We start from the raw sequence: 17,577 nt of genomic DNA, 5'->3' as shown, positions 1-17,577 counted from the left end.
ATCTTCCTAGAATGGAATAAATTTCTACATTACTTTTATAAGGAATTGTAAGCTTTTACATTTATTTTTGTACATCCACAATAGTATATACTTAGTTGAAAATTAGTTATAAAGTTGAAAATTATATATTTCAGGAAATATGTAGCAACTTTCGGAAAATTCTTTTGTAGAGGGCTAGATGTGAGTTAGATTTAAAGTAAACAAATTTAATTTTCTACCCTTTTACTTTAATTAGCAGGTAGAGTTACGTATAGAACAGAAACGATTCTTTATAAATCCCATCTTGCCATAAAGTTACATCAATAGATTTCGATACGTAAAGTCATCTACTAAGCTAAAATTATTTCCCAGTTCCTTGCTTTTGCAGTCCATAATTAGATTGCAGAAACATTAGGTTATTATTTGGAAGGAGGGAAGATGCAAAATGAGCAATGCCCTCGCCTGGACTCGAACCACGGACTTTTCGAATACGCACCGAGCGTGCTGACGACTATACCACGAAGGCACTTTAAGAAGGCGGTAGAAATACCTTATAAGATAATTGAAAGCGAGTGATTTCATCATCCAGTTAATTTTTATAATTACAGCATTTGCTGTGAAACTTAAATATACATTCGTTTAGAATCTAATCAGAAATATTTAGAATTTACACCTAATTACGATAAGATACTATATGTAAATATGCAACAAAACACTTTTTTAATTTACACATACTCATCTCTTAACTAAACAAATATTCTTATGACACTAATATAGGAAAGGATTCCGTTATCATAGTTGCTCGAAAGTTGTGCATTTTTATTCTTACCTACTGTTTAAGCGTGGGAAAATAATAGGTTTTAAAGGCAACTTAAAGAGTACTCTAAGGATGATTACTAAAGCGTTTAAAAGTTTTGTATAAGAAAAAAAGAACAATACTTTCTTCACAGCTCCAGAAAATGCTTTAAAACTACTCGAGTGCTTTCTGAACAGAGAAGGAGAGGGAGAGAGGGAGGAGCAGTTGTAGCGATAGGAGCCACAAGGGGGGAGGCGATCTAAGAAAGTAGAGAGGGGGTGGGGGCAGAGAGTCATTCGTAGAGAAGACGGTGTCAACAGTTGCTGAACCAATCGCAGCTCGGACTGCTCGCAGCCTAATTGATGACGAATTCTTGGCTTTCTCCTAACAGATCATTACACCTTAAAAGTCGAGCATGGTCGTTGTTAACGTGTATGTCTCTTTATTCGCAGCTCGTACCGATGCTCATTTATCTCATTCATGTGCGCAGCTCTAAGCTGCCCAATTAATTAGTGCCTCATTTACCTTGAGTAGCGTTTTATAAACGTTTTACAGTAAAATTCCAGAATATTCCTAATAATGGAGTTTGTGTACGTATACAAGCGAATAAAGGAACCTCACTGGATACCGAATAAGAAAAGCTAGCGCATAACTGCAGTAGGAAAAACGAAAAAGCGCGAACCTGTTGATTACTCCAGCAATCGATTGTTGGTTAAGTGAAATGCTTCGATACTGTGTTCCCTAGAATTCGCGAATGCGAAAAAGCATAGAGGAAACAATGCAATACAAACGTATTCCAACTGTTTTCTAGAAACGTTGGAGAAAAAAGTTCTCTTCTGGGAGAGCGGCAAGTTATCCATGGGTGCAACAGGACGGCCGGGGTTGACTTCGGCGGCCGGTGCCTTTTTGATATTCATCGTACTTTTGGAGAACATGACGGTTCCGGCTTTGAGCTGTGGGCCTGGCAGAGGTGGTGGTCGCCGCCGGAGCCCCCGTAAGCTGACTCCGCTTGTCTTTAAGGAGCACGTTCCAAATGTCAACGAAAATAGTCTTGGTGCCAGTGGACCTCCAGAAGGAAAAATGTCGAGGAATCATCCAAAATTCAAAGAATTAGTGCCCAATTACAACATTGATATCACGTTTAAAGATGAAGAAGGAACAGGGGAGGATCGTCTAATGACAAACGTGAGCCTTTTGTTTTCTTTTCTTTTTTCCTGTACCTGAATATAATTTTCCCCCTTTTCAGCATATTATACAGGAATGATATATAAATATTTACTTCTTGCGTTTTTTAGAATTGTTCTTATATTATTGGAGATTGTTTATTTATGCTATTTTTAATTTAATTTGCATTACTCTTGTAAGTAAAATACCTTTTCAGCTGTTTTCAATGCTTGTGTCTAAAACAATGAAATACAAATTAAGGCATCTGGAAACTTAAGTTTTTAAAGATTACTGGGTCTTCTTAGATAATTGGCTGTTAATATATTTTCTGATTCCTTCTTACAAATATAAATTTCAGGAATGTACTTATGAATTTTCAGGCTAAATACAGTCCTACAAATATAATATTAAAATATACACTCTTATAAATATTCATTTTCAAATATTTGACAGTACCTGAAGAATGTTTGGCGTACATGTAGATTCTATTGCATATCTGGAAAATATATTACGCAAATAAAATACAAATTATAAAGTTATTGCTACTTCAATTATTAGAAACTGTTGATAAAGATTAGTTAGCAAAAGTGATAAACTAAAAGTCCTTAACTGTGATATAAATTTTACTGCAATAAAATAAAGCAAATTAACTTCCGATAGCTACTACAATTTATAATGTTTTGCTTTAATCAAGTTTTAAACAGATATTGTTATAAAAAGATAAATCGTATTTTATTAAAGATAACCGTTATAAAAAATAAATCGTATTTTAGGCCATTATATCTTTTAGCATTAATGTATAGAAAAAAGTCCCACTTTAAGAAATTAGAAGCATTTTATTTTATAAAATAAATAGCATAACGTAATTTTCCAATTAAAAACAGCAAATTAATTTCAGAGAAAATAAATTAAAATTAAGAGAAAAAACTTTAAAATTCAAGTAAATAAAATAGAAAAAAATCTACATTGCAAACATAGAAGAAAAACACATGTAACGTAAATTATTAAACTTTGAATGGAATAATTATTATTTTTTTTCTTAGTACGTGTACTTTAAACGTTATGCAGAAAGCAAACAACAACATGAGAGAAAACTTCAATTAAGATTATTTGTTTTGTATTTAAAAAAGAAATTTAAACGAATAATTATGGAAAAGCACAAAAATTATCATACCCTCCAATTTGCAAAGTTAAAGCCCTATTTAGCTTTTTCAATAGCTAAGATTATTTGAAATTCTTTAAACATAAATATCTGTACAGGGAGGAAAATATTATGACAAACCACATATACATAAATAAACGACATTTTATAGGCATGCATACAATAATTCTCCTATAAGCATATATGCATATAATGTAACAAACATGCATACATGCACGCAATATTTAAATTTTTCGCATATATGCTTATATGTAAATACAATGTAAGTTATTTGTGACAATATGTTTTTCAAAAATCATGTAGTTAAAACATTGTTTTCACTTCCGTTAAAATATTAAAGAAGTCTAAAATTGAATTAATTGCTTTAAACATAGAAAAGTTTACAAATAACATTGTTTATCCATTTCATAGTTATTCAACCGTTTCATTCTACAATGCATTACTTTCTTTTCTCTCCTTTTGGGGAAAAAAAAAAGAGAGAGAGAGAGAGGTAATTAAGCCTTCTCGCGCTTACAGAGAGAAAAGAAAAACTGATTTATACTGTTTATTACACTTTATTGTTATTCTACAATAAGCGGGATATTAAGGGTGGAAAATTAGACTGTAAATTACACAGGAAAATAATTCATAAGAGAACATATTGTTATTAACTTATATCACAATGTTGATCTTAATATTTTTCACCATAAATACTAAAGCTTGCGTATTATTTTGAATTCTAAACAATTTAATTAGAATATAAAAAATCGTGGAAATTGAAGCTCTAAATCTAAGCTATATCATATGTATGATTATTAGTATTCTAAAAATTTGCTATAAGTGCAGTGGTAGTAGAATATAGGTACGTATCATATGTTTACTTTTCTATTAGTATTTCTGGCATGAAATGAGTATTTCTTAACATATTTTGTGGTAATTGTTTGATATCGTTGTAGAGTTGTTTTTGCTCATGTCGCTTGTTTCGCTGCAGAATGGTTTTCATTAAATATTATTTCAAAACAAATTTTGCACTTCTAGTATATGAATAAGATTGACGATTAGGATTGTAATCTTTGATTTAATAATATTAATTATGTATATTTGTTTCTCAAAATCTAATTAATAAATATTTTCATTGTATAAACAACTGCTGTTATTAATAAATATTTTTGTGACTCTGAAGGTAAATTAGAAAAGCATTTAGAAGAAACCTCATTTTCTTAGTAAAATTTTAATTGGAATACATACATTTAAAAATTTCCATGTGAGTTACTTTTTTATTTGCTTGTACTCAACATTTTGTAATATGTTTAAATTGGGAAATGTTTCTGAGAGTGCAATTGCTTTAAATAACTTCCAGCTCATGTGTTTTCTCCGAACTAGAAAAAGTAAACAAACATGGTAATAATAAATGTATCCAATATAATATAAGTCCAATATAATATAACTTAGACGACGTACGTATACAATCAAAAATTAAATAGGAAGCATGCACGCTAATAATAATTTGTTGACAAAATTTGCGGGTACAATAATATATTTACAACAAATGAAATTAAATGTTCTATGAAAAACAATTTCAAAACTTTTCTTCGATAATTTTGGAAAATTTACCAAAATTATATCTCAAAATTTGTTCATTTCAGGGGAAACCATAAGTCTTTCAAACTATATTTAGGCTAAATTAGAAATATAAACGTAAGAGTGGCTAAAACAAGTTTGTTTAGTTTAATAAATAAATAAACTAATTAAAATGGAATGTAGTACTGCAAATTTAGATTATTTTCTAATTTTTAAAATTATTTAATAAAAATAAATCGAGAATATAATCCAGTTCTATATTTAGATATATCTGATAAGTATATGAAAAAATTGCTTCAAATCCGTGAAACAAAATATAAATTTTTTTCGTTTATACTGACAAGGTAGCTAAAATGTTATGAAATTTGTTTCTAACCTTCATTTATAAATTTTAATTGTAAAATTGTCAAGATTCGAAGTTGTTAACTTACCTTCTCAGTAAAATGCTGAATGAGAACTGTAAGGCTCAAATAACATGAATTTTACAGATTCATAAATAAAAATAAACAAGCGTCGCAATATTTCATTAGAATTTATAATTTCGTATACTTATCATATTTGAAAAATAGTACTTTTCAAAATATCTCTGTACTACTCAATTTTGATGGCATTCACTCGTGTGGTACTTCTCTTGGTTAATCTGAAGCGTGGAGCATTTAATAAATAAAGGAAGTCTGAAACATTGGAAATGTCAGCTACTAAAGATGAAAACTGAATATTTGTAATTAATTGAGTTTCTTTTATAAAAATGAAATGTTTGAGGATGGTCACTTATTTTTCTGTACTTTATAATAACGTTCCTATAATATAATGCCCATATTATGTAGCTTTCCCTACAAAGACTTAAAAAAAAAAAAAAAAAAAAAAAAAAAAGATTATCTAGAAAACTTAAAATCACATTTTTAAACTTGCAGTTCCTAAAATATCGCATTTAAAGATTCAGATTATTTACTTACAATTAGCTTAAATATTATCATTGTTGATATTACATATTTATATCTGGCTAATTATGTTAGCAAAATTAGCCGACAATGCTCTGGATTTACGTTACTAACACTGTAAAAAGCTAACTACATTTATAAAAATGATAAAATTTCTGCTTTGTAATATATTTTCATAATAGCTTAGTTTTTAAAACAGTGGGAAAAACTGCACGCTATATTTTCGGAATAAAAAATGAATTATTTCTTTTCAGCGTAAGATAAGTAATAAATGATGCTTATTCATTTTTATTGACCTTCACTGAATTTGGAAACCAATACCGTGACTGTCTCGAAAATTACCAGAATATGAATTTTTCATAACGAGCTTAAGGGTTAAGTCATAATACGAAATAGATCTGATTATAAATAACGTGAATTAATGATATTAAGATATCATAATAAAAAACATTTATCTTTTTGAATAAAAGAAAAGCATAAATTTCTCATGTTTAAAAAAAAAGGTCGAATACTTTTGGTGATGTAGCAGGTATTCTTTAAATAATCAAGCTAGCCAGCGATGCATGAAGCTAGATTTATTATTGAGGACATTTATTCAACTTTAATATGATCGTTATTTCTTAATTCTGACACTGTTTCTGGCTGATGGCACAAAACGGAATATTTATCAATCCCATTTGAATACAGAAATAACTAAAGTATATTATAAACAAAATATCTATTTCTTGCTTCATATTTCATGCCGCCCGTTAAGATTTGGAGATTACCAAAAAAAAAAAAAAAAAAAAAAAAAAAATTATATATATATATCTTTATTTTTGTCCTTTCAGTTTTGAATGAATCGCAAAACATTTGTAAATTTACTGTAATAAATTTACGAATTAACAGGTAGCATACTATCTGTTCATTCGTATGCTATGATTAAAATTTTCTCTGCGCTGTGCTCTCTAAAATCTGAAAAATTTCAGTTACAGAAGCCATTTATATGCATTCGGTAAATAAATCAATAAAAATAGAAAAGCACAAAATGCGATTCATACACACAGAAAATAAATCGTTAATATATGAACATGTAAATCGAAATCACGTTATGTACGTTTATGCATGCATTTATGTACATTACATTCATTTAATATTTATTAAAGGTTGATTTTTAGGACTCGAAGGAAGAACTACTTTGTTAACATATTATTTGTATATAGTTTTACTCTCAATAACAGCAGCTTAATATCTGAAGTCTATGTACACTGAGCAGCGTCATAACAGGTGAATAATCTTTATTCAAAATGCAGAAGTCTTTTGCGAGTTTTTATCTTTGTGATGCTGTTTATTGGTTATAAATCGAGCATGTTCTTTCATATAGAGATTGAAGTATAAGAAACATCAGCGGCGACTTCAATGCTCTATATCCCAAAGTGCTGTCTGATAGTTACAGAAATATGCAGGTACTCTCCTTCTCTTTCCTCTCGTATCCGTCAAAATACTCTTCCCTGTCGGAGCAACGTGACCTTTGTTTATCTTGAAATGTCGTAAAACTTTACAAGTGATCTGTCAAGCAGAACAGGTGTCAGTGTGAACATGGGGATTATTTCCAGTATGTGCTGCAATCGATATGCATTTCATAACTTTTTGGAAAAAATAATTCATTCCTTTGAATTTTGTTATGTGAGCATTATTTTACATGGAAAGATGGTCCAACGAGAAGTTAAAAAAATCTGATGTGTACACCACATGACTCCTTTGTACGGAATATTAAATTATGCGCATTTTTCCCTGCATTCATTTCAACTTGCTTCCTCGAATTTCATTAGAGATATATTTCTCATTCAATTAATTCAGTTCTCACTTCATGGCAAAGCAAAATACATTACTCAAAATATCTTCATTAACAATTCAAAGACAGAGGAAAACATAAAACACCAAATACAGTAAAAACGATTTTAAAAATAATTTTTACAACTAAAATTATAGTTTTTACGCAAAAATAAGCAATGCGGACAGCAGGAAAAAAGGCAGATTTTTTTTTGTTGCACAAAACTAAAAGTTTCGTTTCGGTCCCATTCGGCAAAAAGACACTGAAGGTGCAGAAAAACTTAAATTACTATTCTATTAAGTTTCAAATGTAAACAAATGTGGCTGCTATGGTAAAAACAAATTAGGCCTAACCGCCCTTAAACAATTTTTAAATTGTTGATAATTCTACAACTATTGCATGCAGATTAACTAAAGACATAAAAACCTCAATCGGAAGATAAGAACAACATAATTCAATAATTTTTAAAACAAAAAATGCATAATTTACTAATATACAAGAATAAAAATCTCAGCTCACTGAGTCGAGTAACGGAGTGGGTATGGGTGTATATATATATATACACCCATATAAACCAATAATTTATAATTAGAAAACTTTTTGAATACCATCGCTAAGGAACAAAAATAGAATTTAAACCATTAATTATTTAAAAAGAATTAGTCAGTATTCAGTTTATTGGTACATTTTTTTTTTTATTCAGTATTTTTTATTCAGCAGTTATACATATATACAGTTTTGGTGCGTCCGATTGTAACCAAAAAGGGAGGTGAACAAATATATGCTAGAGCAGTCCTATATACAAAATTTCAGTGTTCTGAGGCTACTCGTTTTTGTGTTATGCGAGATACTTGCGTACATATGTACGTAGAGACACCACGAAATAAATCTCTTCTGAATCCGTTGTAAATCAGTTTCATAATTCGTTTTGGGGAAAAGGATCCTTTATTCTGTCCTTAAGTACAGATGTCACGCCAAAACAGCGTTAATTAAATTAAAACTGATTAATAGAGTTTTACTCTGCCGAATAAAAATATACGTCACATATCTTAGGTACTCTTACAATAAACCAAGCTAAAGAAAAGGAAGTGTAATTAAGCATTGCAGGAGGAATAGAAAATGCGTAATAAGTGCAGTTATCGATACGATAAATATCAACAAATATAAAACGAATATTTGATAATGCTACATCACATCTATCAATATGTAAGTTTATGGCCTTTGCTTCAAGATAAATATTCTGTTTGTTGTATTTTCTTGCATAAGTAATGTGCCACACGGTATAACTTTAAAGGTATCATTTGCGATTTTTCCAAACCATATACTGAAATAATAATAATAAACATAATAAATATGAGTGAAAATACACTGTTCAGTGACAAACTCTATTTGGATGGGGAGCGGAACTGTTAAAGATTTAATTAATGTTTCGATGTTAGAAAAAATAGGCTAGAATTTTGAAAAAAATTACCTAAAAACTAAATTAATAGCAAACTAAATATTAAGATTACATTGACTAATTTTATAATGCTCTCTTAAAATTTTCTAAATTTATTTGAAAATATTGTTATTGCAAAAAAAAAAAAAAAAAAAAAAAAAAAAAAGAGATTAAAAACTTAAAACTTTACTAAACGTATAGCGTAAATATTACAACAGGCATGCTCTAATAAAGATTTATTCTAAAAACATGTACGATAGAATAAAATAATTTAGTTACCCGTAGATTTTAATTAGAGGAGAAAATTTTACACTTCTGGAGCATTTTATGCCTATAATTTCATTTGAAATCCCGTAATTATTCTTATTTAAGCATGACTGGACTGAAAAAATTTTATACAGTACATAAATTCCCTACTTTCAGAAACGTGGCACTTCATTCATCCAGCAGCTGGAAAGTATGTAAAATAAACAATTCTTGGCGGCTATACCCTTTAACTGCAGAATGAATAAATATATGCATATGAACTCTAGTTATCCGGATTCCAAGCATCCAGAATATCAGTTATCCAGATCGCTTATACCTCTTTCAAGCCCAGTAAAATCAGGCTTGCTCTTACCTAAATGTTTTTAATAATCTTATTGCTTTTAATAAAAAGTCTTATTTAACTTAAATGAATGAGTACGACAAGCAGATAGGTTTTTTTTTAAGCAAATGTGTGACTTATAACGTTTAATGGGAACTGCATTTGTACTGCATATGAGCCTTTTGTAATTTTCTTTACATAATTTTGTATTTTGTTTACATAAACTATTTCTTAGCTATAAGATGTTGCGCTCTTTTTTAAAAATAATCTTTGTGGTCTTTGGTAAAAGCAAGGGTCCTGATATGCCAATTCTTCCTCTACGAAAGAAATTTTAATCTTATAATACGCAAAGCAATTGAAATTTCAAATAGCCTTGTGGGGTAGATAATAGGAGATACAATTTCCTCATTTTATTTTAGTGTTGTTTTATGCTTTGTTTTATAAAAACAAATTATATAGTTTTTTAAGCATACAAACTTTAATATTATAAAGAAAACAAAACTACCTCACTTATATTTAAGTTATTGAACATTTGGTTTACAAAAGAAAGACAACCTAATGGTCTGATTCTTTTTAATATCCAAAAGAATTATAGTCCTAAATAATACGGATATTCTAAATTTTACTATCTATCCTAAACAATTTTATTATCTGTCTTAGAGAGTTTGCGTTTTTCTAAGCATTTACATATGCAACGAATTTTCATATCTGCTAGATATCCTATATTTTTCTTAAACTACTGAAACAAATACAAGTACCTATAATGAATTTATATATACAGAAGCTTTAATAATTAATTGCACAATTATTTTAATTTATTATTGATGACTCTGATGTTTCCTTCAAAAATATGCAGCGTTACTACTGGGAATTCAAGTCAAATGTATAATAATATTTTCAATAAGTTGTGTATGCGACATTGCTTTCCTCATAAAAGGCAAAGAAGCACAACTACGAGAGCTTTTTATATTAAAATTGGCTTTGTTGTCATGCCCATTATTTAAAAAAATTAAAGGGTAATTACAGATAAAAAGATTATTTAATTCTGTAATAAAAATCTGCAGCAACTGTTCGGAAATGAGAGTAACTATGTGTGCGTACTTTACAAAATACTACAGTAAATAAATAAAAAAAAAAATATTTATATAAATGAATGAATAAAATACGGCAAACTTTAAAACAATTCTGAGTGATTTTCGTCTTTTAAGGAGGGGTTTGCCTTAGATAGATGACATTTACCATTGGTGTTATTTTTATTTCCCAAAGTATTTATCACTTTGATGTGTGGCCGTCTTAGAAAAATGATCGCTAAGACAAATTCACTGTACTTTATATTTTGCTAGAAAGAAATTTACGATGTACCCAACAAGTTAAGCTTACGCCGTATTCTGTTTTATACTAGTGGAATTTATGTGGTAAATGAAAGTTCAACATTTTAAGAAGGGTTCGATACAGCTGTTTGTTTAGCCGATAAAAACACACCGTGACTCAGTTAGCTGGAACAAAGCTAATCGTCAGGGTTAATGACCTTCTCACTTTATCAACAAGATATCCACATTACCCTTTAGAAATATGTAGTTTAGCAATTATTTGTTCTGTTATAATTCTGAACTTTTCATCATATTTAATGAAAAAGTACCCAAATTTGCAATGCCCATTCTTGGGAAACGGAAAGACAGTTTCAGAATGCTTACACTAAGGAATATTTAAGTGTATAAAATAGTAAGAAAAAATTATAAGTGTCTTAATTGCCTAGAAATTATATCTGTCCTTTAGCGGGGAAAAAAGTGCTGTTCAAAACGTCAAAAGTTTTTGCTTGAGTCAAATCAAAATCACGCATTTCGCATCATAAAAAATATCCCACTCTCCTTCCATCATTTTATTTTCAGTCAGATCCACTTTCAAGAGATAGATATATGATACATGCAAATAAAGTGCGCTGTTATAATAATATTATAAATTATATGTGTGTTAAAAGAGGAAATAATTGCATAACTTTTCAAATATAAAGGAATAATTAAATCTCGGAGAAACATTTCAACTTCTACACATATGTTTTGAAGACTTGTCGAAACAGAAACAGCTCTTTCTAAAAATTTGCAAACTGGACATTGACTCTTTTTCTACCAAAGTATATATATTAAAGGAATAGTTATGAAAGTAATTTCCAATGCATATATATATTTCTGTATATTTCAAAATAGGTTAAGATGCGGTGGAAGTAAAATATGTACAAAGATGCATGTTATTTTTCATGGCCATTGAATTTTCTTTATGTTCAACAAGTTCGTTTAGTTTCTGTTTGTGAACAAAGAAAAATATTATTAAGATGACTAAAAAATCACATAGATGAAATGCTAATCTCCTAGCATTATGGTGTGTTGTCCTGATAACTGCAGTTGTAATATAGAATTATTTGCTGATTTTTAACTTTGCAAAATAATATAATGCAACATATTTATACAATATATATATATATATATATTGAATTATTTTGATATTTAAGGAAATCCCCTTTAAGAATGCATCTTCCACAAGGGATGCCTTCATAACAATGCTCCGTTATAAAGGTGCTCGAATCTTTATGCAGGTAAACCATAATTTGAAAAATTAGAAACCTTCATAGGTTTATAAACTGTAATGGCTATATTGGTCTATAAATGGTAATGGCTATGCGATTTTATGCACTTCAACATTCAAATCACTATTATTACTGAATTATTATTATTAATTTTAATAAAGCATCATTTATAACAATGGATCACTATTCGTAGTGATTGTTTACAGTTCTTAATGACAATGAAGAAGATCAATAAAAAAATTAAAGTAGATAACTGGTTGGTAAAATAAATAGTTAACTTAAGGATTTCAATTTTAATCTATTATATTTCTGATCATTTATTACATTACAGGCCCACCAGAGGCAGAGCGGTTAAGTCGCTGAACACTGGTAGTTATTATTTCAGAAGTCAAACAACAAAACTGGTAGTTATATTGCAGGCAGATTCTATCAATGCTACGCTAGCTGGTTTTCTTAGAAAAAAAGCCTTTCATAGTTATAAGTACAATGAAAAGTTACTGATGAAGTTACTTTAATGTTAATAATAAAACAGTGGAAAATTTGCTTATCAAGCTCTTTATAAGCGCTTATCAAGCTCTCTATAATTATAATTCTACCTCTTTCTACATTATTTAGCAAGTCAATGTACATTAAAGTAATTATTAATTCATGCCAAGTATGTTAAAATTACCCAAGAATTATGAAATATGCAGCAGCAATAATTTGCTGCTAAATTTCTTGTAAGGGCGACATTAACATGGGGCAATAATTTTGGCATAATCTTGTCATGCGCAGAAAATGACTTCGCAAACTATGCACTCCATTGATCATTTATTTGATCACCATTGACATTACAGCAAGCAAAAAAAAAATTTTTTTAATGCCTTTAGATTAGTAATAAATTTAATTTAATTAGAAATTTTAATAAAATTAGTAATAAATTTAATTTAATTAGAAATTTTAATAAAATTAGTAATAAATTTAATTTAATTAGAAATTTTAATAAAATTAGTAATAAATTTAATTTATGATGTATGATACCTCACTGTAATTATAATTCTACCTGTTAAAAATATATCTAACAAAGGAAGGAAATTATTGCTTGCAAATACACAAATAAGCAAAATTATGCTATGCGTGTTTCGCTTGCAAATATATTGCCGCGATTTCATCCTCTGAGCGGCAAGACTTTTCAGGATTCGCTTATAAAGAGCTTTGTTTAAACAGCTATTAGTATAACTACTTGCTTTATTCTGTGCGTTTTCATAGCCTAGATAATTAACGAAAACATAAGATTAGTATATTTTAACTAACAGGGAAATACGTACAAAGTAGCAACAAAACCGTTCAAGCCGCTCAAAGGGTTTTAAATGGCGTATCCACTTGCACCAAAGTCACCCACAAATCGCGTAGCCTTTCAATCTTCCCTCTTCCATGGTGATTTTGTTGTCATCAGGGTCAAATTGGCTTTCTAGTGTCCGTTGACCAGTCTCAAAAGCAGACAATACGAAGGGAAAAGTAGCACTTTTATTGGTCTTTTGTGGTTTAAGGGACTCCTAGAAAAGCTGTAATTATTGTGCTCCACAGGGTGATTATTGCTCAGATGCTTTCCCCGTAGGCATCACTGCAGGACCCCCATCTGTAAACGATAATGGGATATTGAAAAAACTTCGATCGTAAATTGTTCGTGATTTGCTGCTCGATTGTCAGGGTATGAGCCTGTTGCCTTTTGTGCAAGACCCCTGGAATGTATTCTACTTTTTGGTTTCTGGCTACCGCACACGCACCTGCATACCTCTTTTGCAAGTTAAAGTAAACCTTTTAAGCGTGTCGTACTCTTTCTAAGAACACATCAAATGAAGAGATTAAAACATTCGTATTTTGATGGACTAAACATCTTTATGAAAATTTTCGTTATAAATTTAATATACAGGTAGGACTTAAATAAATGAAAATTAAATTATTCATCTGCAGAGGCTTTAGGCCGGTAATATGTATATATATATATATATAAACACATATTCAACTTTAAAACGTTATTACTACAGCTCTCATAGTATGCATTTTTATTCAGGAATTTTTAATTATACGTTAATAAAAAAATATGATAATAATTTACAAGGATATTTTTTATAAGCAACAATTGTGGTTATTTCAGTTACTTGAGAATGAAACGACTGCGACGTTTACTTTAATAAAGGTACTAGTCATAAAGCTTCTTAACATTTTCCCATTATTCCTGTGATTCCTAAGATTCCCATTATTCCTAAGATTCTGGTGATGCCAAATGTGTTTAAGTCATTTTTTTTTCTTTCTCTAGGTTTGGTATAGCTGCATCATACATTAAAACTGGCAGTGGGAAATTTTTTGGTGCCTTTCTTAAATGCTTAAGGATCTTTTTGTGGTGCCGTTTTTACTTGATGTTTTAAACCCATGTTTATTTTGCTTAATTGTTAATCCAGCACTACAGCTACTACATAACACTTAGAATTTATAGTACTACTTTTTTCTGTTTACACAAAAAGTTATTCTGAATGTAAAACTGAATACTAAATATTCACGTCTGTCTTGGACAAATGTAACTTCGTGTAACCTTTGTAAGGCGCTATTTTCACATATTTATTATTTTATCCTTCCCCCCTCAGGTAGGACTTAAATGAAAATTAAATTATTCATCTGAGTGTGTGATTTTAGGTCATTCTTTAGAGGGGGAGAGAGGAAATAATTTCTTCGATATATATTAAAATGGCCACACTGATATATAATTCAATTCCCGTTCTCTGATTTTTTAGATATTTGTGCTCTTTTTTGTGCATTTTTTAATCAAAGTGGAAGTTTTAATAGCAGTGATAGTATAGAAAAGCAAAATCAAATTTCTGTACCCTGTATAAATTAAAAAGAAACGTATAAAGTTCAATAAATTTCGTACATCCAAAGAGAAAATTATCGATTTTCATATTTTTGTTCAGAACTTGAAATTTTTCGTATTCGCACCCCCCTGCTGTGTTATTATCCCAAAGGAGCGTTTGCTCAGAAGGGTTATTAGTCTCGAAACTGCATTTTCCATCGGTTCATATAAAGGGCGTATCCCTTTTTAAATTGTTGCCACCAAATATTATCACTCTTTATTATATTTAAAGAAATTAAATAATGAGATATCTACATGAATGTATGTATGTTTCTTGCATTGTGACAAAACAATGGTACCTAGAGACATCAAATTTTGAATAACGTAATCCTTCATCCGAACATGGACACCGGAAGCTCGAGTTTTCAATTTCAAATTTGTTTTACTACCTATTTCATTTTTGTAAAACTTTAACAAATTTTTTATTAATAAAATCAACGATTTCAAAGCGAGTGATGGCAACACTGTATAGAAAAAAATATTTTCATTTCCAGCGAGTGAGATTGTCTAAGCCATAGGTGGGGAACCTGCGGCCTCCGCGAGGTTCTTGTGCGGCCCTTTGCCACCTAGTACAAAATGGTAGAGTTCGTTTCAAACAACTATTGTACATCAACGCCATGACAGTTGCGCGAGTGAGATTGTCTAAGCCATAGGTGGGGAACCTGCGGCCTCCGCGAGGTTCTTGTGCGGCCCTTTGCCACCTAGTACAAAATGGTAGAGTTCGTTTCAAACAACTATTGTACATCAACGCCATGACAGTTGCGCGAAAAATCCCGCCAAAGACAGTCATATTGTAGCATGACGTCAGAATACTAATCTGAAATGGACTCTAACACGCATGAGCGAGGCTCTGGCCCACAGCTAACAGCGCCAACTACCTTGTCTAAGAAGTAAACAAAACTCGGTTTCAGATCTCCCATTTGAGTGTCACACCTTGCTTTGGCTTCTCTGACTCGCATCTCTCAACGCTTCCCTGTTGCTATCTTCAGCTAACTGTAGTTAACAGTGCGTGCTTATAACAGGTACACGGTTTTATTGTATTTCTAGAAAGTACACTCTTTGTTAAAGATATTATTTGATATTCGATTTTTTATCCATCATGTCAAATAGTAAGAGAAGAAAATTAAGTGATGAAAACAGAACATTTAATGTAGAATTTGAGTTAGATTTTTTCTTTACTGCTGAGAAAGATAAAATGATGTGTTTGTTGTGCAATACAGTTTTAAATACTTTAAAAAAAGCGAATGCAAATAAACACTATTTGACTCATAAAGAACATAAATATTTCGTTTTAGAAGGTGAATCACGAAAAGCTGCACTTCAAAAGTTGAAAAATGAGAAGCATCATCAGCAGGCATCTTTTAGTGCCTTTGTAAATCAAAATTCCGCTGCAGTTGCTGTTACGTATAAAATAGCACATATACTTGGAAAAAGGCGCAAACCATTTAGTGACATTGAAATAATTAAAGAATGTATTGTTGAAGCGGTCGACAAATACAAACAATTACCTCTTTCAAGAAGAACTGTAACAGATCGACAGCACGAATTAGCGCAAAATGTAACAGAGCAACTTCATGCAATTATACAAAATGAAGATGTTTATTTTTCAATTGCTTTAGATGAAAGCACTGATAAAACAGATTCGGCACAAATTTTATATTTTATTCGTGCTATAACTAAAGATTTTCAATGTTACGAAGAACTACTTGCGTTGGGTACACTAACTGGAAGAACTCGCGGAGCCGATATTTTCGAAAACTTCAAAGAAGTATGTAATAAATTACAATTGAATGTCAGTAATTTAGTCAGTGTCTGCACCGATGGCGCACCTTTCATGAGAGGCAAAAAAGAAGGATTCGTTGCTTTGTTAAAAAAGGAAAACTTAAACTTGAAAAAAAAATTGAAATCATTTCACTGCATTTTGCATCAGCAAAATCTTTGCGCAAAATCTACCATTTTGCAAGACACTCTGGATAGAACCATTGCCATTGTCAACTATATTCGCGTAAATAGAATGCGTCATCGTGAATTTCGGCAGATGCTCTCTTTAGATGAGGAAACGTATAGTGTTGACCTGCCATACTACTGCAAGGTTCGCTGGCTATCAACAGGTCAGTTTTTGATAAAAGTTTTGTCTTTACGACGACAAATTTTAAACTTTTATAAAGAACAAGGAAAACAACGTAATCTATCAGATGAAGTATTTCTCAGAAACCTTGCATTTTTGTCTGATATGATGACAAAACAAAACAATTTAAATATTTGCCTGCAAGGTGAAACAAGGTATATTTATGAAATGTGGCAAAAGATCCAAGCGTTTAGAAAAAAAATTATCATTTTTCAAAACATTGCTTTGTCGATCGGAAATATCTGCACAACACTTCCCGGAGCTAGCTAAAATGTTAAATGAGCAGAACTGTGAAAATAAAATATTCGATGAATATGTAGGTGTCTTGGATTGTTTAATAGAAGAGTATACTAATAGATTTTCTGATTTTGACGAGCACACTCCTGCTATGAAACTGGCATTTGAACCACATTTAATAGATATATCCGAGGCTCCTGTAGAACTACAAATGGAGTTAATTGATTTAGGGGAAGATAGTATCATCAAATCCCTTTTTAACGCTAAAAAGGATCCCATAGAAATCTGGAAAAATGCTGTTGAAT

The 17,577-nt window shown here is 30.4% G+C and overlaps 1 protein-coding gene across 1 annotated transcript in view; it reads left to right on the top strand.

The window, feature by feature from the left end:
• Positions 1-1,106: 1,106 nt before the first annotated feature.
• Positions 1,107-17,577, top strand: part of hh (hedgehog signaling protein) — a 228,377-nt gene continuing 211,906 nt past the window's right edge. The window contains exon 1 of the mRNA XM_085827440.1: positions 1,107-1,960. Coding sequence (XP_085683566.1) covers positions 1,634-1,960 — 327 coding nt within the window. The 5' untranslated portion in view covers positions 1,107-1,633. The remainder of the gene's footprint in view (positions 1,961-17,577) is intronic.

This window comes from Stegodyphus dumicola, chromosome 1 (assembly GCF_044657685.1).
Source record: "Stegodyphus dumicola isolate Sdum_Otavi_A_Nest chromosome 1, ASM4465768v1".
NCBI lineage: Eukaryota > Metazoa > Arthropoda > Arachnida > Araneae > Eresidae > Stegodyphus > Stegodyphus dumicola.
This window is presented reverse-complemented; position numbering and strand designations above follow the sequence as displayed.